Source organism: Marmota marmota, unplaced genomic scaffold (assembly GCF_001458135.2).
Source record: "Marmota marmota marmota unplaced genomic scaffold, marMar, whole genome shotgun sequence".
Classification (NCBI taxonomy): domain Eukaryota; kingdom Metazoa; phylum Chordata; class Mammalia; order Rodentia; family Sciuridae; genus Marmota; species Marmota marmota.
In genome coordinates this window covers 4,250,243-4,274,326 of record NW_025999897.1, presented here as the reverse complement: position 1 = coordinate 4,274,326, position 24,084 = coordinate 4,250,243, and the positions used below count along the sequence as shown (strand labels likewise).

At 51.2% G+C, this 24,084-nt stretch overlaps 1 protein-coding gene across 1 annotated transcript in view; it reads left to right on the top strand.

Moving 5' to 3' along the window:
* The window catches only part of Rgs9 (regulator of G protein signaling 9), a 61,950-nt gene extending 41,028 nt beyond the window's left edge, over window positions 1–20,922 (top strand). Inside the window, exons 14-19 of the mRNA XM_015504845.2 lie at window positions 1,054–1,141; window positions 2,473–2,611; window positions 4,579–4,664; window positions 6,805–6,922; window positions 18,652–19,133; window positions 20,490–20,922. Of these exons, the coding sequence (XP_015360331.2) occupies window positions 1,054–1,141; window positions 2,473–2,611; window positions 4,579–4,664; window positions 6,805–6,922; window positions 18,652–19,133; window positions 20,490–20,634 (1,058 nt within the window). The 3' untranslated portion in view covers window positions 20,635–20,922. The remainder of the gene's footprint in view (window positions 1–1,053; window positions 1,142–2,472; window positions 2,612–4,578; window positions 4,665–6,804; window positions 6,923–18,651; window positions 19,134–20,489) is intronic.
* Window positions 20,923–24,084: the final 3,162 nt, after the last annotated feature.

Below are 24,084 nucleotides of genomic sequence, written 5' to 3'. Positions count from 1 at the left end.
AGTTAAGAGCATCACTGGTCTGTGATCCTGGAGCAAAGAATACCCTGAAGTTCATGCTGAAGAGCAAGGACCTGTGTGGCATGAAGGGACAAATGCCATAGAGTTTAGAATTGTGTAGCCTTTCCCAATATGAAATACCTGGAAGCTTTAAAACACAACAGGAAAGGAGAAGAGGGGAGTCTCCTCCATTTTCCTCTGCCATGGCATTTTGTGGTTCGCACGCAGGCACGCACACACTCATAGGCTCTTGGTCGCCTGTTAGTGTGATCATCTTTATTTTCCCAGTCAAAAATTCCCACCTGGGATCACTGTACCAACATGTTCCCAATGCTTCTGAGTGTCATGGACAACTGGTGAGAGAACATAAAGTTGGAAGGAGATGAAGAATTTCTAGGGGTCTGGATTTTCTTCTAGGCCAAGAGGGACAGAGTCCCTCTGACTCTGGTGACGCTCAGTTGAATCTCCCTGGTGGCCAGGCCTTCCCTGAGGGTCAGTCCATCAGCATCATGCCTGAGTGACGCAAGATCCTTGCAAGGACCTCTGGGCTGGAGCCGCTGGGGGCTGCAGAAGTTCATGTCTCCACACGCAGTCACACCGACCGGAGGCAGAAGTCATGCAGTCAGTGAACGCAGCCCAGCAGGCAGGGACGTTCAGGAGGAAAGTCTTGGGTGTAGGGATAGTGCTTACGTGCTTCATCCCATGGGCATAAGCCAATGAGAAAAGAAAGGTCACAACCTGGGGGGAGGGTTATGATGAGCTCTGTCCTGTGTATTGCTCTAGAAAGGAACAGCACCCACCATGTGAAAGTGTTGCCCCAAAGGTGGCGGGCACCAAATCAGATGATTTCAAAAGCCATTGCTGGGTTCCAGATGCTCTCCCCGCCCAGGACGTGAGGCGGGGCTCCTTCCCCAGGAGTATTTAGCCCGAGGTCCCAATGTGCAGGGGCTCCCCAGGCTGCAGAGCGGATCCTGTCCCAGCTGACCCATTTCTTTTATGTCTCCTTTTCTTCTCTGGTTGCCCTTTGGTCCGTGTGGACCCTTCCTCCTGGTGCAGGGGAGAATCTGGGATTCTGGGAAGCCTGTGAGGACCTGAAGTATGGAGATCAGTCCAAGGTCAAGGAGAAGGCGGAGGAGATTTACAAGTGAGGCCTAGCTGGATGGTTGGGGGAGCCTTCCCGGGTGGGGCCGGGTGGAGCAGGAGGTCTCATACCTGTCCAGCTGTCTGCTTGGGTGCTTCAAAGACAGCCTGGTGGGATGGACATGGGATCCGGTGAGAATGTGTCTGGGGGCTAAAAGAGCAAGCTGCACTATTCCAGGGCAGAATTCTTTAGCTGACCCTCCTCAGGTCTCCCTGGGTTGTGTGTGTGATGTCCTCCCCTCAGCCGGGCAGTACCCTTGTCCTGCTGTGGGCTCCTCCCACTGGTCCTTCTGTCTGTGCTGGGCACAGTGGGCACCAGTCTTGGGCTCCGAGGCCCAGGGCTTTTAGCTCCCACTCACACGGTTCCCAAGGTCCCTACTGTGCAGCTGGAGCCAGCCCTCGGAGCCCCGGTGCTGGTGTTTGGGCAGCAGGCCAGGCGGCCCCTCCCCTCAGAGACTCAGCCTTTGTCCCTGTGACATCCTTCCTTCATGTGGTCTTAGGTGGGACCAGCTGGTGTTCAGAGAGGTGAGGAGAGCAGTGCCTGGCTGCTCTGTTGGGCAGGTTCACTTCCCTCCCCCAGTGGGAGGGGCTCTGGTCACCAAGAAAGATGTGTGTGAGGGGGTCTAAGAAGGACCTGTACAGGCTTCCCCAGAACAATGGACTGTGTTCACGACACATGGAAAACTCCTAATGCCAAAAGTCTGCTGGAAGGGAGCATCAGCCTCCAACCACATTAGCCTTCTTTCTCCCCAGCCTCCCCATTTATGTAAATCTTTGAATTCCAAAATTTTAATGTCCATCCTAGGAGTGTAGGAAAACATCCGTGTGAGTGCTTGCAACCTGTAACTACTAAGAATTAGAAGCACAGGACTTAGAAAGTAGGGCAATTTCAGGGTCAATAGCCAGGCCACCTCTGGGTGCCGGGAATAAGGGCTGCCTCCTGACTCAGCACTGGAGATTTATCACCAAACCCATTTAGGTTGGCACAGGGGAGAGCAGAACCTCCCTTGGGAGGTGTCTTGTCCTGGCTCCAGGTTGGCCCTGGAATCCGGATGAGTAAGGAGGCGGAAGGTGTTAAACTGGGGTGGACTGGCCAGGGCCTTCCCTACCTGGGCCCTCCCTCCCTCCTAGAGGGCAGCAACATCAAACTTAGACACTCTCGTTCCCAATTCTGGCATGGCTGTTTTCTTGCCTCTAGGAAAAGCCGCTGGACCACCTCTTCAAAGTTCAAACACTTCAGTGTTTCCTAAACGACGAACCTCGCCCTGGGGAGCCCTCCCAAGCAGCTGTGAACTTGGTTTGGCTACTTTTGTGACTATCTCCCTCCTTCCCCAGACTGTTCCTGGCCCCGGGAGCCAGGCGGTGGATAAACATAGACGGCAAGACCATGGACATCACGGTGAAGGGGCTGAAGCACCCGCACCGCTACGTGCTGGACGCTGCGCAGACCCACATCTACATGCTCATGAAGAAGGTGGGTGGGGTCCGGCCAAGGACCAGGGGCCAGGGAGCCCTTCCCTTCCTAGCTACCTGGGCGGTTCTTTAGATACGGGGGAGGGAGATGACAGGAGGATATGGCTTTGCTGGTGGTAGGAGGCGGAATTGCCCATTGGGCTGGGCTGGACCCTCCTTGAGCCCCCAGGCCCACGGGCCATGGAGGACACCTGTTTGCATCTTATGGGCCCCTTGCTCTGCAGGAGTAATGTAGGTGGCATCGATGACATTATTAATGATTGTATTAATACAATAGCCACTTGTTGCAACTGGTGTGTCAAGTATAGAACTTGGTTCTCCAGGAGAACCGTGCGGGAGGCATTGCTGCTCCAGAGCCCAGGGTTCGCCCAAGATCTTGGCAGAGATGGGCGTGGGATGCCAGCTCCGGGTGTACCTGAGTCCAGAGTCCTGTGTTTTGGGGTGGTGGCAGTGTTTCTGGTGCTGGGCAAATAGAACCCACGGAAGGCTTGGTGTCTAAATGACACAAATTAGATATGATTGTAACCAGACCCTGAGAGAATCCAGATAGCCTTCTGGGTCATTAGTGAAATGTGAACATAGTACGAATCTTCAGGGAACTGTTAAAAATAAAATGAAGAGAGAAGAGATAAAATCAGGCGGAGTCAGGTTTGGAGAATTGTCTAGTTTGGTCCATCCTTGAGGGTGGGGTGAGGAGGACTGTTGGTCCGGGAAGTTTCCACGACAGCCTTCCCCAGAACGGTTCGGAATCCCCAGTAAGGATGCTTCCATTTCTCATTACGGCAATGATTCCTTTTATGGCAAAGTACCCGGTACCTTGTCGTGTGGTGAAGATCGGTGTGAATGGTCAATGTTTATTTATTTCCCTTATTTATGTTTTTTTTCCTAGTTAGTCTTTCATTGTGTTGTAAGGAAATATATTTAATGAAAACAGGTAACCCTTTAGAATTTTTGGCAAGCATCCTTAGCCATCTCTCATCACTTTTTCCATCAGTGAAATTTCTCTGTTTTTCTTGCTAGAGGTCCACAGCACGGTTTCTATAAAAATAGTCCTCCTTAATGTACTATGAAATGTGTTGATTCTTAAAAATGTTGCTTCAAGAGAAGCCCAGGGAGGCATCCAGCTCCCAGCCAGGATGGAACAGCGTCTCGGGTGACTTAGGAAATGAGCAGTGTATGTGCTTGTTGGTCTCCACGTTCCCACAGGCCGTGACCCATGACGACAAGCTCGATAGGACTCCCGGCTCCATTATCCCTATTTATTCCCAGACTCATCCTGGTTCCAGAACTGTTGCTGCCCACACTTGGTCTTCAGAAGAGCCCTGTCTCAATAGATCCCCCACCTGCGGTTGTTGCAGCGGGCTTTGTCCTCTATTTGTAATGGCCAGTGCTTTGGGCGAGTTTGGAAGTAGCCAACGTTCATGAAGTGACTTCCCTGAACCTGCCCAGGGCGCCAGGAAACATCCCCGTGAGAGGAGTCTAAGTCTTGGGCTTGTTATTGTTTCTTGCATTCTCTTGCTGTTATTCCCCAAATACAGGCAGACAGGGGCGCTGGTGGGCAGGGATGTGGGTTTCATACCCTTGGCTACTTGTGTTCTTTGAAGAAGATGTTGGATGGGAGAGGTCCCTGTCCTCTTGTCCCTTGTTGGCTTCACAACAGGCGAACAGCTCCAAGGAGGATTTTAATGAGTGGGGTTAGAGACTGGTCGCCCTGTCCTTGGAGTTTCTGATTAGGTAGGACGGGGGTGGGCTGAGACTGTGCATATCTAGGAAGTTCTGGGGCGAAATCGATGCTGCTGGTCTGGAGCCCACACCTGAGGGTGGCTTCCCTCAACACCTCCCTGGACACCTTGCATCCAGGAGATTGGCCATCCTACCTCCCAGGGGGGCGCTGGAGAGTGGCACATGTATCTTTGTGATGTGATCAATTCCCTCTCATAACCGCTGTTTTTCTCTTGTTCCGATTAGGATTCCTATGCTCGCTATTTAAAATCTCCCATCTATAAGGAAATGCTGGCCAAAGCTATCGAACCTCAGGAAACCACCAAGAAAAGGCAAGTCGAGCTGCTTGTACTGCTGGCTGTCCACCAGAGGGGCCAGAGGGGCCAGGGTCCCTTCAGCCGAATGGCTACCACTGAGACATTGGCCTGGTGAAAATATGGGGGTCTGGGAAGGATTGTTCAGCCAAGGGGCACCTCGTTGGCTTCACGGTGCCCTGAAATCACTCTAGCAAGACTCCTTAGTAACGGCCTCCAGGAAGTTTCAGTTTCCTGAAGCTGGTGCAAAAGGAAACTGGTTATGATTGGCACATCAGTGATGACCTTATCACCAGTGGCAACATCTCCCTGGCTTTTTTAATTGCTGTGCTTCTTCCTCTTCAAACGGACCCGTAGGAATTCACAAGCTTCATCCCTGGGTCTCTACCGTATGAACCTTAGAATAGCAGACTGTACCCCCAAAGAAGATGCTAGGCTGCTAGGGCAAACAAACAGTGACACTCCAGGTGTTCAGGGACTGCTTTCTAGAAGTCCATTAACTCATTTAATCTCACTTTCCGTATTGGAAACGAGGATCCTGTCATCTTGAACAGCCATCAGGATGTCGGGTGACATGGTGTTTTCCTGGGGGCAGATGGAACTCTTTATTGGGAAAAGATAGTCTACTCCTTGAAGATTCAAAAGAGCAAGGAAACGACAGATTGAGCAAAACCAGGGGACCCTGGCAGAGGTTTGCCAGAACCTCACCAGCCATGTGTGCTTCCAAACGTGGTTGGTAAATTCTCCTGCTTGTCCCTTCAGCTCACTCTGGGCCCTTTTCCAGCTCTTTGGTCCATTCAAAAGCAGGGGTCATTGGGCCAGACTTCAGATCACAGGATCTTAAGAAAAAAGCACCCTGACTTGGTCTAATTCTTGAGGATAATGGCCCTGTTATGACTAAGAGGGAAAGGAGGGCTCTGTTGTGCTGTTCCAGGTTTACAAAGTAAGGAAAGGAGTTCAGAGCCCCTGGGGACTTGAAAGCGTCTCCTTGAAACCACAAGAAAGGGCCACAGTAGCTCCAGAAGTTCTGCCAGAAAGCAGTGAGGGAGGAGGGCAGCACCTCGTGCTTCTCCCTACGGATATTTTAAAAGTCAAGGCGCCCATGAGAATTCAGCTGGGATCCTTCCCCTGGCACAGCTGGGGCTTTGAGGGCCCGGGGAGCACCTGGCTCTGGCACAGGGTGTTGTGGTCTGGGAATGTTGTCGTCAACTGTTTCAAGTGAGAACTGCCTGTGAATGCTGTGGTCACCAAGAAGTTCAGCCTGCACCCAGGCAGGGATTGCAGTGGGCCTGAACTGGTTCCCTGATGTTGTCTTAAAACTTACTCTTTTCGGGATAAGACGAACCTCAGCTCCAAGCCTTCCCCCTGCAAGAGATCCAGTGTCAGGCTTCCTGTTAGGGGAGCTTCCACCTGCCTAGGGTAGACACCAGGGTTCTAAGGGCCTTTACAATCCCTGAGACTGAAATGCTCGTTTCCCAAGCCCGTGTGGCCTCAGGGACAGGTGTCTTATCCGCTTAGCTTTCCTGCATCACATGGACTCCTAGGTCCTCGTCTGGCTCCTAAGGGCCTGATGGAGAGTTTGGTCCATGTTTGGCTTCTGAAGACATTTCTGATTCATCCCAAGACCCTGTGCATGAGCAGACAACACCAGCCCATGCCCCGGCAGGGCCTTCCCTCTTTCTCTGCCCACTGGGACTCAGCCCTCTTGGACAGTCCAGCTCTTTTCTTCCTTCTCAGAGTCTTGACTTTTGAGGAGAAAAAAAGTGCCCCAACTCCTCCCTGAGGCTGAGACCCTTGGTTTTCCATTCCCCTAGCCCACCTTGCTTGCTTTTTTTACAGGAACATCTGACTACAGGATGTTCAGCTAACGAGTTGGTTTATGAATGTGTTGGAAAGTGTGTCTGCCATTTTTACCATCCACAGAGTCTTCCTGTGTCTCACCTAAAATCTGACAGCAGGTGATGATCACGCTGGTCCTGTCTTCCAAGTGGGGAGAAAAGAGCTAAGGTTGGCCGTGGCTCTGAGGACCCTACTTAAGGTTCACTGGGAAAATGAGGGAACATATCCAGATTCTGGCCTTCCAGCCACAACTCCCACCAAATGTCGCTGGGCAAGCAGCATGGTTTCCCACCAACCACCCATCTGTCCTTCCTTCCAGCTCCACCCTGCCGTTCATGAGGCGTCACCTGCGCTCCAGCCCGAGCCCGGTCATCCTGAGGCAGCTAGAAGAAGAAGCCAAAGCTCGAGAAGCAGCCAACACGGTGGACATCACCCAGGTCATGAGCAAACTAGACCGCCGGAGCCTACTCAAGAAGGAGGAGCCTCCCAAATAGACCTGTGAATCCAGGGGGCGTGGGGTGGGGCGTGCCCTCGGGAGAGGCAACCAAAGAAAGGTAGGGTCAGAGTCTAGAAGATTCTGCTCCTGGCAGTGTGGTCAACAAGCTTATCCCAGAGTCCCTTTCAGGGTGGACTTCCTAATACTAGAGTCACCAGAGCTTCTTGTTCTACTCCAGCTCACTAAGGGACTGGGTGGAGGGATCACCGGACTCAGTTGCCCACCTGTCTGACCTTGGGCAGTTCTTGTTGTGAGAACCATCGGGCAAACAGGCTGCTTTGTGTCCCACCATTAGCTTTGGGAAATTAAAGAGAAGGCTTCTCCCTACCCCTAGGGCATAGTTCTTTAAGGGACATTTATTTAAAATAGTTTTAAACAAAATGAAGCTCCTCATCCTGGCTTCCCAGTTTAGATTCTGCTTCTAAAGCAATCTGAGATCTCTCCCAGGGGCCAGTGGCAGTGTCCTCTGCAGAAGCACTTCCCTTGGCTCCTCTGGGACACCTGCTAGGACCCTTCTGTGGAGCTTGTTCTTAGCCACCGTTGCTGGAGGGTTAGTGAGCTCTCTTGTTCCTGACTCCCTATCCTCGTGTATGTGCTGTGTGGAGAGGTAGCTTTCAGGAATGAGGACTCAGGTTAAGCACAAGTGACATGGCTGTCTGAGGAGCATCTTTTCAGCTGAAGAACAAACGATCGGATGTCTTCATGGGTGGGTAGGTGGTTGACACCTGTGACATTTGCAAGATGAGTTAGGATCAAATACAATACTTGTTAGGGTATTTCTGGATGTTGATGCTTCCCTCCTCTCTAGCTATCAACTAGGCCAGTTCTGTGGTCAGGGCTGGAGGGATAGGACAGTTCAAACCTTGACCTTGTGAGCTTTAGAAGGTCATTCTTGGCAGTGAGGCTTACCCCATATGCCTGTATGCAAAAGTGAGAATAAAGAAGAGAGTGAGGGACCAGCATCACACAGCAGGAACACTCACTTGTTCAACACATTTATTGAGCATCTGCTGTGTGCGAGGCATTGGTGAACAAAAAAGACATTGTTCCTTTCAGGGAGCTTATAATCCAAGACTGACGAAAAGCAATTAAACTATCAGGTAGAAGTTGCTGTGTCCCAGCCAACAAGAAAACCGGAGTGGCATGCAATCATGTGCTTATTGTTCATGCACATGATCTGTGGCTGTCAGTTTTGGCTGGGTGGACGCGCTTGTCTGGCAGTTGGTCTTCAGTGGTCTAGGCTGGGATGAGGGGAATGAGTCTGCTCTGCTTCATTTGTCTCTCATTTTCCAATCACCTGGCCTAGGCATGAGCCCATGGCGCTGGCAGAGTTGCAAGGAAGCTAGTGGAAATATGGAAGGCTGCACATGGTCTCTTCCACCTCATTTTATGGGCCAAAGCAAGTCACAAAGCTAGTTTAGATTTAAGGGGTCGGGAACACACTCATAGCAAAAGTCAGAGTCTCATAGCAAAAGACACGGGTACAGGGAAGTGTCAAGAATTGGGCCATCATTGTAATCAATAGCACAAATATCTGATAAAAACCTGTAGAATGTATCATATAGGAATAGCCAGGGAGTTGTGATGAGCATTATGGGGTGTGTGCAGACTGTGCCTCCTTGAAGCAATCACAGGAAGAGGGGACTATGTGGGCCACGACCCAGAGGTGGGAAATGGCCAGTGAGGGGAGCCTGGTGGGCGAGGAGGACACAGTGCAGCACAAGGCGGGTGGGCGGGGGCAGGTCACTGTAGGCCCGTGTCAGGCATTCGTGGTCACTGGCCTGTTAGCAAGATGATTCCAACAACAAAAGGGGAGCTTATGCGTCCCAATTTCACTAGTCACAGGTCAGTTCACACTCCTAAAGAGCAGCTGAGGATATCCTTTGTTCATCTGTCTTTTGAGGAATGCTGGAGTCCCCATCCAGTGGTCACCCCCAGAAGAAATTTTAGGTAATGAACCATTATAAACTGAGAAGCATGAGAGGAGGGACGATGGTTGTCTCACCCCAGAACCTAACATCTAAAACCTAACAGGTTCTGCCCAATATGTATTACATGGATGGATGGGTGGATGGACGGATGGATGGATGGATGGATGGATGGATGGATGGATGGGTAGGTGGATGGGTGGATGAGTGGATGAGTGGGTGGATGGGTAGATGGTTTAGAAAAGCCTTGGATTTGGAGAAAGCCTCCTAGGCTCTGTTCCTGGGTCTCATTGATAGCCATGTGAACTTGAGCAAGTCACTGAAACTTTCTGCTCCCTCCTCCTTTGTGAAAGAGGGGATGGCACAAGATTTATGATCAGAACAGATTTTATAAATTCCAAAGGGACACCACGACTGGGGCACTAATTTTACTTGAAGATTTGGAATAGGAAGAAAGTCAGGTAATTTTTAAAAATTTGCATTAAAACAATTTTGAATATATTATGAAATAGAATGCAAAATGTGCATGAATTTTTTAGGATAACATTTGAGACATCAAAGACATTTCCTGCTGGGCTGTGGCATGTTCAGGCTCTAGCCTGAGATGCCGGGGGGTGGTGGGGAGGTGGTGGGGAGGAGGTCTGTTCACCCAGCTCTCCTGCCATTTGGCCTAGTTTAGTGGGGAAGTTTAAGAAGCATGAAACTAGAGGATATCTGCTGTCCTTTCCAGTTATTCCACATGAGCTGAGATCATATACCTGGGAAAATGGTCAGGGTGGTGGAGGTATCGGGTAATTCTTCAGAGCACTGTGTTCTGTTCGTCTTTGGTTCAACTCTCCACCATCCGATTCCCCATGTTCGGGCTTCACATATTTCTCATTCTCCAACAGATTACCATGTGCTCTGGGTCTGGCACTTGCTAGATTGTCCCCACATACCCACAGAAACCTACTCCATGTCACACACACAGGATCCACAATCTCATGAGAGGCACAGGCTTGTAAGCAAAACAGGTGATCATTCTTTACTAAATGAATGAAAAAGTAAAGGTCTCATTACTCATGAAGGAAGGTTCAGGATCCACAGCTTCACCCCTGGATGGCAGCAATTATGTTCCACACATGTTTATTAAAGTCCGCTTTTGTGTAAGCATGGGTGAAGGGTGCTAAGGGTAGATACAGCAATGGATAAGGTGGTCTCTGCCCTTAAGGGGTTGATACAAAGCCTCTACCATAAGTCTGAGTAAGACTGAGATTGGGTGGAGGATGACACTGCAGAGGAGTCCAGAGTTGAGGGAGAATTTCTTGGCTTGGGAGATCAAGAGAGGCTTCCTGGAGGAGGAGGAGGAGTGTCTTTAATAGGTGGAGCCTAGGCAGGGCTATGGCTGTTGTAGACACAGCTTGTGGGATTAGGAAAAGGTGCTCCCTTCAGATAGACATAGCCTCATAATATTTGGCTGGATTTCAGTCCTGGCTGGCCACTTAAGCAGGACACAGCCTGTATAACTATTTGGTGGCTCAGAGCACAGGGTCCATGAAGTGAGCCTGGAAGAGCAGGTTGAAGTTGTCCCATGGAAGGTCACAAGCGGAATGTGGACTCTCTTCTGTTGCCTGTGAGCTAGGTGGACGGGCCTTGGTCTTCAGACTAAAGCGGGATGTAGGAAGTAGGTCCTGGCAGCATCTAGTCCTTGAGAACCAGATGAAATCCATCTGGAGCCATTGAGGAAACTAGACTCAAAGATCAAATGGAATTTTCCAGGTAGAAAGCCGAGATCTATAGTTAATAATTATAATCTTCCAGAAAGACTTTGAGGCAACGTATAATGTGATAATACCATATGATGGAATTTCTAAAAAGATGAGTAGACAACCAATTTTTATCAGTAAGGCTGAGCAGGGTACCTTGGGAGACTGGGTTGTCACAACTGAACGACACAGTTTTTTCAAGCATTAAGTTTTGTTCTGAGGTTTCTGATAACCACCAAACAAGAGACTGTGACATGGAACAAGGCATTCAGCCCTTCTTGACCTAGATTCTTCTCACCCCCAGGTCCCAATAGGAAGTTGAAAATGTGCTTCTGGAAGGAGACTTTTAAGCCATTCCTTTAGGCATGAAGGATGCAGAACTGCACAAGACAGTCAAGTTTAATCTTATCAAATTTACTCTTAGTGAGAGACCCAGAGTGGATGGTAGGTCAGTGCTCCGAAGGCAAAGGGCGCTGGCTGGAGTAATTCTGAATCATGAAGAGGGAGTCGTGTTAGATGGACTCCTTTACCAGGAAGTGATGGTTGAACATGTGAGCGTGGACAAGGACTCAGGGGAGAGGGTGGACAGGAAGAGAGAAGAAGGCTAACCAGGCATCTTGGAGGAAGTCACATTTTAAAGGTACAAGAGAATAAAGAGTCCAGAATGGATGGAGTGGGGTTAGAATGCGTCATGGAGAGGACGAGGAGCAGATGTGAGGGAGTGGTCAAGTTATGGCACAATACAATTGTTGGGCAGGGACAGTTGGGCCTCGTGAAACAGTGTGAGTCCTTCCACTTCTCAGCCTCCCCTGCGGCTGGTGGGGTCATGTGACCAGTGCTGGCCAATGGGCTGTGCAGAGGCCAAGAGCACGTGTTCCACCCCCACCCCACGCTCTGCTGTGGACCTGGAGACTACATCACCTTCAACATAGCACAGCAATAGACACAGGAGGCCTCCGTCTGTGTTAGACTCGGTGTGTGGGGGTTGGAGGCAGGGAGACCTCTATTGGAAAAAGTCACTGAGAGCTGGGAGCTACTGCAGCCTGGCCCTGCCTGTCCTGACCGATCCAGGAGCTGGATGTGTTGAAGGCTGGGAGGAGGCTGCTGGATCGAGTGGCTTGGAAATCACTGGGGATTTTTGAAGGGAGTGATTTTAGTGGAACAGTGAAGACAAATCCCAGGATGTGTTGAGGTGAAGAGGGAAGGTGGTGAATGCAGATCAGCATTTCAAGCAGTTTGGGATAAAGGTGAGGGCTGTAGTGGTAACCTAGATGGTGGAGGGTTGAGGGGAGGCCTTTGTAAAGACAGGGTGCAGAGGATGTGTTTGCCAGCTGAAGGGTGGATCTTGGGGAGGCGGGGAGGTAGGAAAAGAAATGATTGATAAGACACACCTTGGACAAGTCTGGAGGATATGACTGACTGGTCTTGGAGAGGATGGGTTCACTGCCTGGTGTCGCAGCTCAGAGAGAATTTGAAATGGAAGAGGGAAATGAAGTCACTCACTTAGCCTGAGATCAATTTTCATGATAAATAGAATTTGCTAGAGCATGGCTGAGGGCGGGCAGTGGGAAGGTGCTTGACACTCTCTGGCCGACAGTGATGATGTGATGCTGAGCCAAATAGAGGGGAGCAGAAAGGCTGTTGAGCTGAGAGAGGTAAGAAGTGTCCTGTATCTTTATCCAGAATCTTCTATATGTTGGAAGGTGAGCAAGAGAGTGAGCCCGTGATGCTCCTTGGCCAGCCGGGTACCATTTTGGGGAAAGTTTTGGAATTCTCAGAACCTTGTCTGTGCGAAATGCTGGGGAATTTCCTCAGCAATGAGAAAAGGTGGGCTTCAGAAAGCACTGGCTACTTTCAATGCTGAACTTGAAGAAAACCACTCACTATTTGCTCCTAGTCAGTCCAGCATCCTGCGTGGGATTGGTCCTTAAATGTCACTGAAAAAAACAAATCTCTGTGTTGACATAAGAAGGATTATTTCTAAACCCAGTGAGTGTGGACCGCAGAGTCGGGAGGACACTGTTTTGATATTTACTAGCTGTGTGACTTTGACCTTCAACTTACCTGCTGTTGTAATTTCTTCTAGAGTGTTACTGAGAGCAGAGTGTCTGGCTCAAAGTGGGTGCTGAGAAATCCTCTTTCTGTCCCTTCTTTTCTCTTTTTCCTGCCTCTTGTAGACCACCAAGACTGGGGTCCAGAGTCTAGCTTCTGTGGTTAAAGGGGCCAGGCTCTGACAGTTTTCTTCTTCTTGTCCCTACCATTCAACATCCAATAAAGACGTTCAGCACCTGTGACATGCTCAGCATCCTGCGAGGTGCTGGGGATCAAGGATGGGGGGACTCTGACCCTTGGGACACTTACAGTCAACAGGAAAGACAATTGAACAAGAGCATCACTAGCTGAATTATGGGATGGTGCTTTGGGAGGGCATTGCAGGGACCACTAGCTTGGGGATGGAGTGAAGACCAGGAGATCAGAGAGACCCTAGGGCAGGTAGTTGGTGTATGTGATGAGGACCAACGGTCAACCTGGACCGCCCATCCTGGAAGGCTCTCCACAGCCCCTAGGGATGCAGGGCTTCATGCATCTGTGTGGGCTCACTGTAGCTCAGCTCCATGAATCTGCTCTTTTCCACTCTCATCTCCTGCCTGCTCCCCTACTAAAGGGTCCACTGGGTTCTGCTCTCTGATCCTGGAATTTACCAGGAACCTCTCATGTTTGATGTCAGTGGGGCCACAGGTCCCTACCCAGTTCTGAGGTTTTACTAGAGCATCCTCAGCTGTGGCCAGAGCTCTAGCAGGTGGCAGCTGCTCCTGGTGACTTTGTTGCTATGAGTCAAACTAACAGTAGCTCCACGAGGCCCATGTGGATCTGAAATGGCATAAAAAATGGTATTTATTTGGGCACTATTATTGACATATTTACACCACAGGGATAGCCTCTACCATGCGGTGTACTTAAACATCATCTTAATTCCTTAATGGCATAGTTTAAACACATAACTTACCCATAGAGTGTACATTTATGCTAGAACATAAATTATTCGACAAGATCCCAGTATTCTCTTTGTAGAATTCCATTTTCTAGCTTGACTTTTAGGGAAAAGACTGTTTTCATTATGAATATTAAGTGAAAATACAAGGACTAGGGATAAGGAAATAAGGGTAAGGTCATTAGAACCATGTCTGGCGTATCATAAATGCTCAAAAAATGCTTGCTGCTGGTATTGTCATCATCACCATCTTCACCATTGTCAACTCCATCATCATCATCTCCACCATCATCACCATACTACCATTATTACCACTGTCATCATCACCACCACCATCACCATCATCACCACCACCACCATCATCATCACCACCATTACCATCACTATCATCACCACCATCATCAGCATCACCATCATCACCATCATCATCACCAACATCATTACCATCACCACCATCATCACCAACATCACCACCACCACCACCATCATCACCAACATCACCACCACCACCACCACCACCATCATCACCATCACCACCATCACCACCATCATCACCAACATCACCACCACCACCATCACCACCATCATCACCAACATCACCAACATCACCACCATCATCACCAACATCACCACCACCACCATCATCATCACCACCATTACCACTACCATCATCACCACCATCATCAGCATCACCATCATCACGATCATCATCACCAACATCATTACCATCACCACCATCATCACCAACATCACCACCACCACCACCACCACCATCACCACCATCACCACCATCATCACCAACATCACCACCACCACCATCATCATCACCACCATTACCATCACCATCATCACCACCATCATCAGCATCACCATCATCACCATCATCATCACCACCATCATCATCACTATCATCACCACCATCACCACCACCACCATCATCATCACCATCATATTTATCATTGCCCTCTCTGGAAGCTTAATGGTCCTCAAGTAAGCTTGTGCTTTCTCCTACCTGTCAGTGTTGTCTAACACAGTGGCTCATTCTTTATTGTTTAAAGATTTCCTGAGGGATATTTAAAACATTATTGTTCCAAAACATTTTCTGTGCTCCCTCAGAATCTCTCAGTGTAACCCTCTGAACCCTCCAGGGAATATTAGGATATATTCAGGCTGGGGGGAGTTGATATCGCGCCCCTGCCTGCAGCTCCTAGGAGAGGACTGACTGACCAACAACAGCATAGTGACTGGTCCGTCCTGAAGTCCGAGTTCCATGGCTGAAGTGAGGTCACTCCCAGCTGGAAAGGCTCTTGCAGGACTGTGTCCGGTGGGTTGAGTGGTAGAATGGCATGGTTACCTAAGTGGGTTTTTCCCCGTGGAGCCAGTTTTGCTCGTTTGCTTTTGGAGAACTGGGGAAGGGAAGAATGGGAAGGGACCAGAAGGAACCCCAGACCTTGCATGCTGAATCTGAGTGTGGCCCCTGCTCACCTTCCTGCTGTGGGGAAGGGAGTTCAGGTGGCCTTCACATTCTCAGCCACTCTCTGAGGACAGAAAAGTGAACTGCATCTCTCTGCACCATCTGCTGCGCCTTCTGTGTAAACATTCCTGACTGTCCTCATGTCAGCGTACCTGCTCATTTCATGCTCCTCCCCCCTCTCCTGGCTCTTGCACAATAAAAATGCTGCACACAATGAAACAGAATCAAGCTCTCCTTTACTTTGTTTGTGTCCCATCACATTTCATTGCCATGTGTCTTGAATACCATTGCTTTGCTGCCCCGCACAGGAGTAGGTGGGGCTTGAGCTGGAGGGGCTGGGTCTCGAAGCACAGGCCCTGGCCTCTGTGGAGGGGCCAAGGTGGGAATTCATGGTTCCCTGGTGGAAGGGGGTAGAGAAAGCAGCCCGCTTAAAGTGATGTGGACCCACCAGGCTAATGGCCATTGGCCCAGAAGAAAGGACCATCTCAAGTCGGTAAGTGCAAAAAGATAGTGGCCATCATTCTTCCCTGTCTTGTCATTCATTCTGGAAATCAGGAGGTGCTGGAGAGGAGTGGGGTGGAGGGAAGAGAGACAGAGGGAGTAGGAAGGTGGGAGTGAGCACAGAACTGGGGGAGGGTATGTGCAGAGGCTGATCCCATGGAAAGCTTTGATGTTGGTCAAGTTGCATCATCTCCATGAGCCTCAGTTTTCCTATCTGTAAGGTGGAATTAGAGCAGGAGTTTATCACGAATTCTAAAGGAGTGGGATTCAAGTTCATGAGCCCAGGAAGTGACGCTTTGATAACTCTGTATCCCTCTTCACAAGGCTGATTTCCTAGTTAAGTATTTTTACCCCACTCTCTAGGACCCCAAGTCCTATCTGAACTCAGCAGACAGTGGAATGGCCACACGGGGGTGGTAGAAACAGCAGGGCATTTGGGTCATACAGGCTTTGGTTCAGCTGCTCACCAAGTCATGGCTTTGGTGCTCTGTTGCTGTGTGACCAATGACCACGGACAACAAGCAGTTGTCCACCTTGGTCCATTTTGGCTGCTATAACAAAATACGTAAACTGGGTGGCTCAAAACCAACAGAAACTTCTCACAGTTCTAAAGGTTGGGGAGTCCACAACCAGAGTACCAGTGGGTTCAGAGTCCAAGGCCCGCTCTCTGGTTCTTAGACGCTTTCCCACTGTGTCCTCATGTGGTGGAAGAGCTGGGCTAGTGCTCTTGGGTCTCTTTTTATAAGGACACTAATTCCATTCCTGATCACCTCCTCCCAAAGCCCATCCCCCAACATGAATTTGGGCAGGACAGGAAACCTTCAGACGGAACCGACAGCCGAGTTCCCTGCTCAGGGCTCACATGCAGGCTGAGCAGCTCTTATCTGGAGGCTCTGGGCAGAATCCTCTTTCTAGCTCATTCAGGTTGTTGGCAGGATTCAGGTCCTCGAGACTGCAGGCCTCGTGTCCTTGCTCTTGGCTCTGGAAACTGCCCACTTTCTTTGACATGAGGCCCTCCATCTTCAAAACCAGCAACAGACAAGTTCGCCCACCTTGAACCCCTATCATATTTTGAGTCTCTGATTCTGCCCCTAGACTCAGGTTTAAAGGGTTCCTGTGATGAGGTCAAGTTCACTGGCTACTCTCCCTTTGTAAAAGTCAGCTGTGCCCTCTCACGCCGCCTGGCCTAAGAGTCACCAATCCATGGCACTCATGGTTCACATGCACACTACAGGGCAGGGATGGGAACCCCGGGCACCATCTTAGAACTCTACAGGCCACAGTTACTTACTAGTCATAAGAGCCTGGGGAGAGCCATGAACCCCTCTGGGCCTCAATGTCCTATTCTCTAAAGTGGGGTGATCATAGAGTCATAGAGGAGCCAGCGTGTCAAGTAGATGGGTAAACCTGGGTAAAGGGTAGAATATGCTTCCCCAGAGCAGAGCCTTCTGCGGGGCTGGCTGGGGCCAGGGTCTGTGTTTGTAAAAAGTGGCCTTGGGTGATGGTGAGGAGGCGGCTCTGCCCTGCTGTCCCCACAGTCTCTCGGCTGCTTCTTCTCCTTCTAAGATCTCTTTCCTTGGCTTCTTGAAGCAGGTGTTTCCTCGACCGTACAATGGGGTAATGATAGTTGCTTCACGCAGAGGTTCTGGGGAGTCAACAAATCATCCACACTCAGCCCAGGGCCACATTTGCTAAGGTCCTACTGCCCTCTACAATGACGATGATCGTTATCAATGTCGTCATCCAGTGGCCCTTGGCCTGGGCCTGGGTTCTGGAGTCTGGGGGCGGGGGCGGGGAGCAGCAGCCCCAGCTGCCCTTCAGAACGGGGTCTTCTCTGAACTTGAGGGAATTGGTGCAGGAGAATGGAGAGCCGCCCACTCAGCCCAGGCTCTGAGCGCCCAGTGGCCCCTGGCTGCCATCTTCCTTCAGGAGCTGTTCTTGGGTGCACCTGCCCTGCCCTCTTAGGGTTGGGCCTGGCCTGCTCAGGGACCTGGAAACTAGGCCTTGCTCTGCGGAGGCCAGAGGCAGCTCCTTCAGCCACAGGGAAGTACTGGGCCAGGGACAGTGGGGCCCTCTGAGGACATCGTGAGGCCATTTCAGTCTGTTCTTCACCAGAGTCATTTCCGGTTCTCTCTTGGGGGTGGCATTGGTCCAACTGTCCCACAGGCCCACCCGCCCCAGGACTTCTGTCCTGCTGGGCTTTGATGTGGTGCCCTCAGGAGGAGTCCAGCAGGCCCAGGCCACAGACCCGTGTGTCCTGCGAGGGGAAGGGAGGTCGTGGTGAAGAGCCCCACTGGAAATCCCGATTTCAGTTTCCTTCTGTCGGTTTGGGCGAAGCTCCTTCAGGCTCCTCAAGCTGCAGATGCACCAGATCTGTCCCTCCTGCCCAGCCCTCGGGGCGCTGGGAACGCATGGCCCAGGGAGGCTGATGGCCGCCCTTTCTCCTCAGATCACCTCCTGCCCCACGTCGCCAGCTTCCTTGCTGGAACACCCAGGCTCCAGGCTCAGCCTCTGTGCCCTTCTCAGGGGAAACCAGGGGAGATGCTGGGGCTGGGCCACCCCCAGGGCATTGCCAGGGTGGACTTGGCAGGCGCCGGCCTGGAGGGGGCAGCGAGGCATGCTCCAGGATGACTTCTGCCACCTCCGCTGCTCAGTTCAAGCGTTAAGTGCCGCCCAGTGATGGAGACTTGTGACGTGGGAAACGGCGGACGGGAGGCCTTGCTCATTTGGAGGCTGGAGCTGAGGGTGAGGGAGACCTCAGCCTGGCTGAACTCCCGCATCCTGAGCCTGGAGGAAGGTGGGGTTGGGATACAACTGTCTGGCCCTGGGGACAGATCCCCGGGTGGGCAGGAGGACTTTATATGGCTATACCTCTGAGTGACAGAGGTGACTCCCCAACTCCTCAGGAGGCAGCCACACCAGGCCTGCGTCTTGCCACTGGAAGAGGGCTGAGTCAGCACAGGGCCGCTCAGGGCCCTGGTGATGGGTCACACGACTCACCGCTGAACCCTGTCCTTCTCTCCTCTACAGCCAGGCCAGCACATGGCTCCCAGCCCCCACCTGGCTGTGTACACTGGGACCTGCGTGCCCCCCTCTCCTTCCAGCCCCTTCTCCTCCTCCTGCCGCTCCCCCAGGAGGCCCTTCCCCTCGCCCAGCCGCTTCATCAGGAGGCCCAGCAGCACCATCTGCCCCTCGCCCATTCAAGTGGCCTTGGAGGGCTCCTCAGGCTTGGAGCCCAAGGGGGAGCCCAGCTGGTCAAGTGTGCAGCGCGGGGCCCTCATGGCCGAGAGCAGCGAGGCCTCCCTTGACGGCCCCAGGCCCCACAGCCAGCCCAGGGCCCTGCCCAAGGCCCGCGCGGCCCTGTCCTTCAGCAGGTTCCTGAGACGGGGCTGCCTGGCCTCGCCCGTCTTTGCCAGGCTCTCACCCAAGTGCCCTGCGGTGTCCCACGGAAAGGTGCAGCCCCTGGGGGATGTGGGCCAGCTGCCGCGGCTGAAACCCAAGAGAGTAACAAAGTAAGCGGAGGGGCTCGTGCCTGGCGCCGGCACCGGGGGGGGGGGGGGGNGTGCTGACTCAGCCCTCTTCCAGTGACAAGGCTCCGAGCCATGAATGTGGTCTGGGGTTGATGGGGTGGGTAGTGAGGAGGGTCCTCCAAAGCAGACACCATGAGTAGGCTGCTCATGTCCCTGGGCCACCGGAAAGTCTCAGTCTTGCTCTTCCTCCTTTTCCGGAGGCCAAGGGACAGGCATCCTTCTCCTCTTCTTTCCCATTCATGCACTTCCGCCCAGCGGCCCATCCAAGCATGTTGGCCAGTACGTGCACTGCATTAGGAAAGGGCAGGAAAGATCTGGCTGCAGTGAGAACCACAGGCGGTGGACCCTGGGAAATGACTCCAGGGTCCCCGCCCTCCCCTGCTTTAGGTGCCCTCATCTCCCCGCCCCAAGGACCCCTGCCCACATCATTCCTGCACCCACCTGCACACTCTCTTGACAGGCTTACAGGACCCTGGCCCCAGCAGGCAGCGGTTTCTGTGAAATCAAGGTGCCCTGTGTTCTCCTGAGCAGTGGCCCCTCTAAACTCCATTTTGGGTGGTCCCGCAAGCCTGATGTCCCCTGATGTAAAACCACAGCTCAGAGGAGATGCCTGAACCAGGGGCAGAAAGCAAAGAATGGAAACATCAAGAATCAGCCCTGTCCCCGTTGGGCTTGGGAGTGGCCAGGGGCAGGCACCCCGGTCCTGATCAACGTGCTCTGTGCTTGGTTCTGCCTGGGTTTGGTGAAGGAAGTGATAGGCAGAGGTCTTAGGTTCCACAGAGACTGAGACATGTGGCCTGGGCAGGGCAATGTCATGGGGGACAGCAGGGAGTGGAGGTTGTTACCCTCTCCTGCCTTGTCTCTTGGGGAAGCAGGAGGCAAGGTGGCTCTGTGGCCTTGGGAGGGGATCGGGATCCAGCGTGTCTGCTGAGTCTTCCCAGCTGGCCCTGCTGAGGGAATGTCCTCTCTTACAGCCACTGTCATGCCTCACACGTGGACCGGAGGCTTTAAAAATGCTCTCTTCTCAGGGATCATCATGTCCTCAGAAAGCAATTTAAAAAGGTTGAGAATTAAGTACTGGTGTGTCCTACAGGAACATCCTGAACTCATCAAAACCATGCAAATTCAAGCCCCTTGAAAAAGAAAATCGAACATGTTCAGAATTACCTTTAATTCAGCAGCAAAGCAGGAATCCCCAACCAAGGGATCCCCGGCCAATGCTGTGCATGTGAAGTTTGGGAAACGCCCCCCGGGCTGATCTTCTCTGGGCCCCTCGGGAAACTTGGGGGTGAGTTGCCCTTCTGCCCTTTGATCACGGCTTTTCTTTTGTGCCTGAAGCTTCTTCCAGATCAAAATGGATGTGCCCATAGAGAGTGGACCCTGCCTGATGGACTCGGATGACACTGGAGAGTCTGGTGACCGGGCCACAGAAAAGGAGGTCATCTGCCCCTGGGAGAGCCTGGCTGAGGGGAAGGCAGGCTGAGCCGGGCCGGGGTCCCTGAAGATGCTCGTGGCAGACCCTGCTGGACAGGGCCACGGGGCACGCTTGCTCTCAAACCAAAGTGCATTAGGATGGTATGTGAGGGCCGAAGAGTCCAGAGGAGGTGGAGTGTAGGGGAGAGTGCTCTGGCCGGCTCCCGATGGCCAACCCCCTCCCTTGCCCTGACTTCCCTTTGCTTGGCCAGAAAGGCATGTGGGCCAGAGGATGTCCCTTGCTGCCTTAAAACCAATAAAAGGAGAATTTGGAAGATTTTCTTGGATCAAAATGTTAGCATGTGCCTGGCTCAACTAGTTATTCATGACCTATTATTTGTAAGGTAAGCTCATGTCTTCCTGAGTCTTGTCAACAAAGGGACACTAAGATCCTTCCGAGAGCTCCCTCCCTGTCCAAACTGGTTCGAGCATGATGCTTTCAGTAACTGCACTTCAGGAGTCGGGGTGCCCCAGAGAATGGCATCCTGCAGGAAGTGGGGGGTGGATGAGGAAAGACACTCTCCTGGAGTTCCAGATCCTCCAAGAAGCTGACACCAAAATGGGATTTGGACCAAGGGCAAGAGCTGGAAGAGCAGCCAGGGGCCCTCAGGCTGTGATGCAGGTCTGACCTGTGGGGAAGGAGGTGGGGAGAGGAAGAGTCTCAGATGGCAGTGCAAATGGCCAGGCCAGCCCTAGGTCACCCTTGAGTTAGAGTCATCGTCAGAGGAGTCCTAGAGATCCTGACTTGGTACAACCACTGTGCATGGTCACTGCATGGGAGTGCTCATGGGAAACTGCCCCAGCAAGGACATATGCTGTGGGTCCCACTCTGCACCAATGAGGCCATCTGTTCACCTGCTGTCTGCAGGAGGTGGTCAGACTGCTCCTCTTCACCCCCACTGCACCAGGTGAACAGCAGGCAGCTGTTCCGGAGGTGCAGACTTGGTGTGCACTTCCCACCTCTCCCCCAAGTACTCATCCAATAAGTAGTGATTAGTTGAGCTCCTACTGTGTGCCCAGCACTGTGCTATGCTTAGGGATGTCGCTGTGAGTAGGACTCCTAGCCCCATGGATTCGGATGGTTCTCAACCGGGTCAATTTTTCTCCCCAGGGGACACGGCACAGTGTCTGGAGATATTTTTGGTTGTCAAGACTTGGGTGGGGAGTGGGAGTAGCATCTGGTATCTAGTGGGTAAAGGCCAGGGATGCTGCTAAACATCCTACAAATGCCCAGAAACCCCACAACAAAAGATTATCAGTCCAAGACGGTGTCACTGTTAAGAAACATAAACTGGAGGTTACGGATTATATTGTCTTTGGTTTCCAACCCCATTCTGAAGCATTGCCCCAAAGAGTCCTGCTGGGATCAAATTGGGTTGGACAGTGGGTTGAGATTAAGAGATACATGGTTAATAAAACAATTCTTCAAAGTTGCATGGAAAGTCCTTGAAGGAGAGCAAAATTCCATTTGTTTGCAAAATCACTCATTATGTTCCTCCCCTTTGGCCCTCAACTGTATCAGAATTCAGTTAGTAGATAAGAACCCCCAACTTGCTTTTAACCTCTGACAGCTTATCTTATTTAGGCCATAAATACTGGGACTGCTGAATCCTCTCTCCACAGGGCAACCACAGATGTGTGAATACTTCAAGAGCTTAAGAGCGTTGCTCAGTTTAGATTCTAGCAAATCTACTCCACGGAGCACACACAGAAGTCACTCACCGAGGGCAAAGGAAACTTTTCTTCCAGGAAATAAATAAAATAGTCTGGTCTTTCCTGAACGGGGCATGGGTTGGTTAATTTGATTCCTTTATTTGTAAAACTGATTCAAAATGAGGTTAAAGATGAGGCCAGTTCCTACCTTTAGTTACTACCAGTCAATATGTCAAGAATAATGACAATCTCAACTCTGGATTTGGATACTAGTGTTTATGGGCCTTTCCTCTAAGACCCCAAGATGCTAAAGAGAACTAACCTTTCCTGGATCCCCAGAATCAATGACAGAAGGCTCCAGGGTCTACTGGTTGGATAAGGTAAAGTCCAGGCTGAAGTTCAGTAATAGACATCAGAAGGAAGTGGCTCAAATAGGATCTTCTGCCTCTGTTACATAGTTACCCAAAGACAGGAGAGTAGTCCTATGGGAGGCAAGTCCAAGGAAGATAGGAAATGCAGGGGCCACTATTTTTTTTAGTTTATTGTTCTGCCCAGACCCAAGTCACAGGCATGGAGTATGATGTTTCTCCATCTTGTGTGGATATTAGAATCCACCGGGGAAACCTGAAAGGTTCAGGACTTTCTAGCCCTTCCGCAGGTGACTTAATGTCCTGATGAGGTTGAGAACCATTGCCCTGGGGTAGGGATTCAAGCTGGCTCACCACCCCCAACACTCATGCCCAGGAGGGAGTGGCAGGAAGGTAGCTGACGTTTAAGTTCACCACCCATTGGTCAGCACTTGGTCACATGGTCTCACCTAACTGCAAAGGAAGCTGGGACATGTAGTCTTTACTCAGGCCCACTAAACTTGAGGCGTTTTGAACACTAGGAAGGAAGATGGAGAGAATTGGTATTGGTAAACACTTGTTCTCTCCCACTCTGGAACCATTACAGTCTTGGGGGGACTGAGAGTATGATGGGACAGGAGAATACAGGTGGTGGCACCAGTTAATTTTCATTTGATCAAATATTTTGTAAATGCCCCCCAATGCAACTATGCTCTATTCCATGGTCAGGTTGCTTTTCACTCCCTCAAACCCCACGTGAGGATTGGGGTAAAGGTGTTCCCCTCATGAAGCTGCTCTGAAGCAAGCTGGGGAACTTGGGTCTGGAAGTCCTGGTGGACCATAGGGTGTAGGATGTGTGAGCCCTGCCTGGGGGTTAGTTGGAAACACATGGAATGAGGTGATGCATATATGGTCCCTGGAAACCCTCACTTGTGTGTCAGTAGTTTTTCATTGCTGTGAACAGACAAGAACAACTTAGAGGAGCAAAAGTCATGTGAGCTCATGGTTTCAGAAGTTCAGTCCATGGTTGACAGACTCCATCACTCTGGGCCTGAGTGAAACAGAACATCATGGTGGAAAGGTGTGGTGGTGGAAAGCTATTCAGCTCCTGGTAGCCAGAAAGCAGAGAGAAAGAGAGATGGAGGCTCCCAGAACAAAATATAAACCCCCAAAGCAGGTCCCCAGTGACCTACTTCCTCCAGCCACACCCCACTTGCCAACAGTTAACACCCAGGACAGTTGTTCTTTTCAATTATTAATCCATTAAGTGGATTAATCCACTTACTTAATCACTGATTAGGCCACAACTCTCCTAAGCTAGTCATTTTACCTCAGAACATTCCATTATTAACACAGGAGCTTTTGGGTGACACTTTGGATCCAAATCCTAACACTTAGCTTAAGAGAGGACAAAGCACCCTGTCCCAGTGGGTGAGTTTGTGAGAAGAACTTCTGGACCC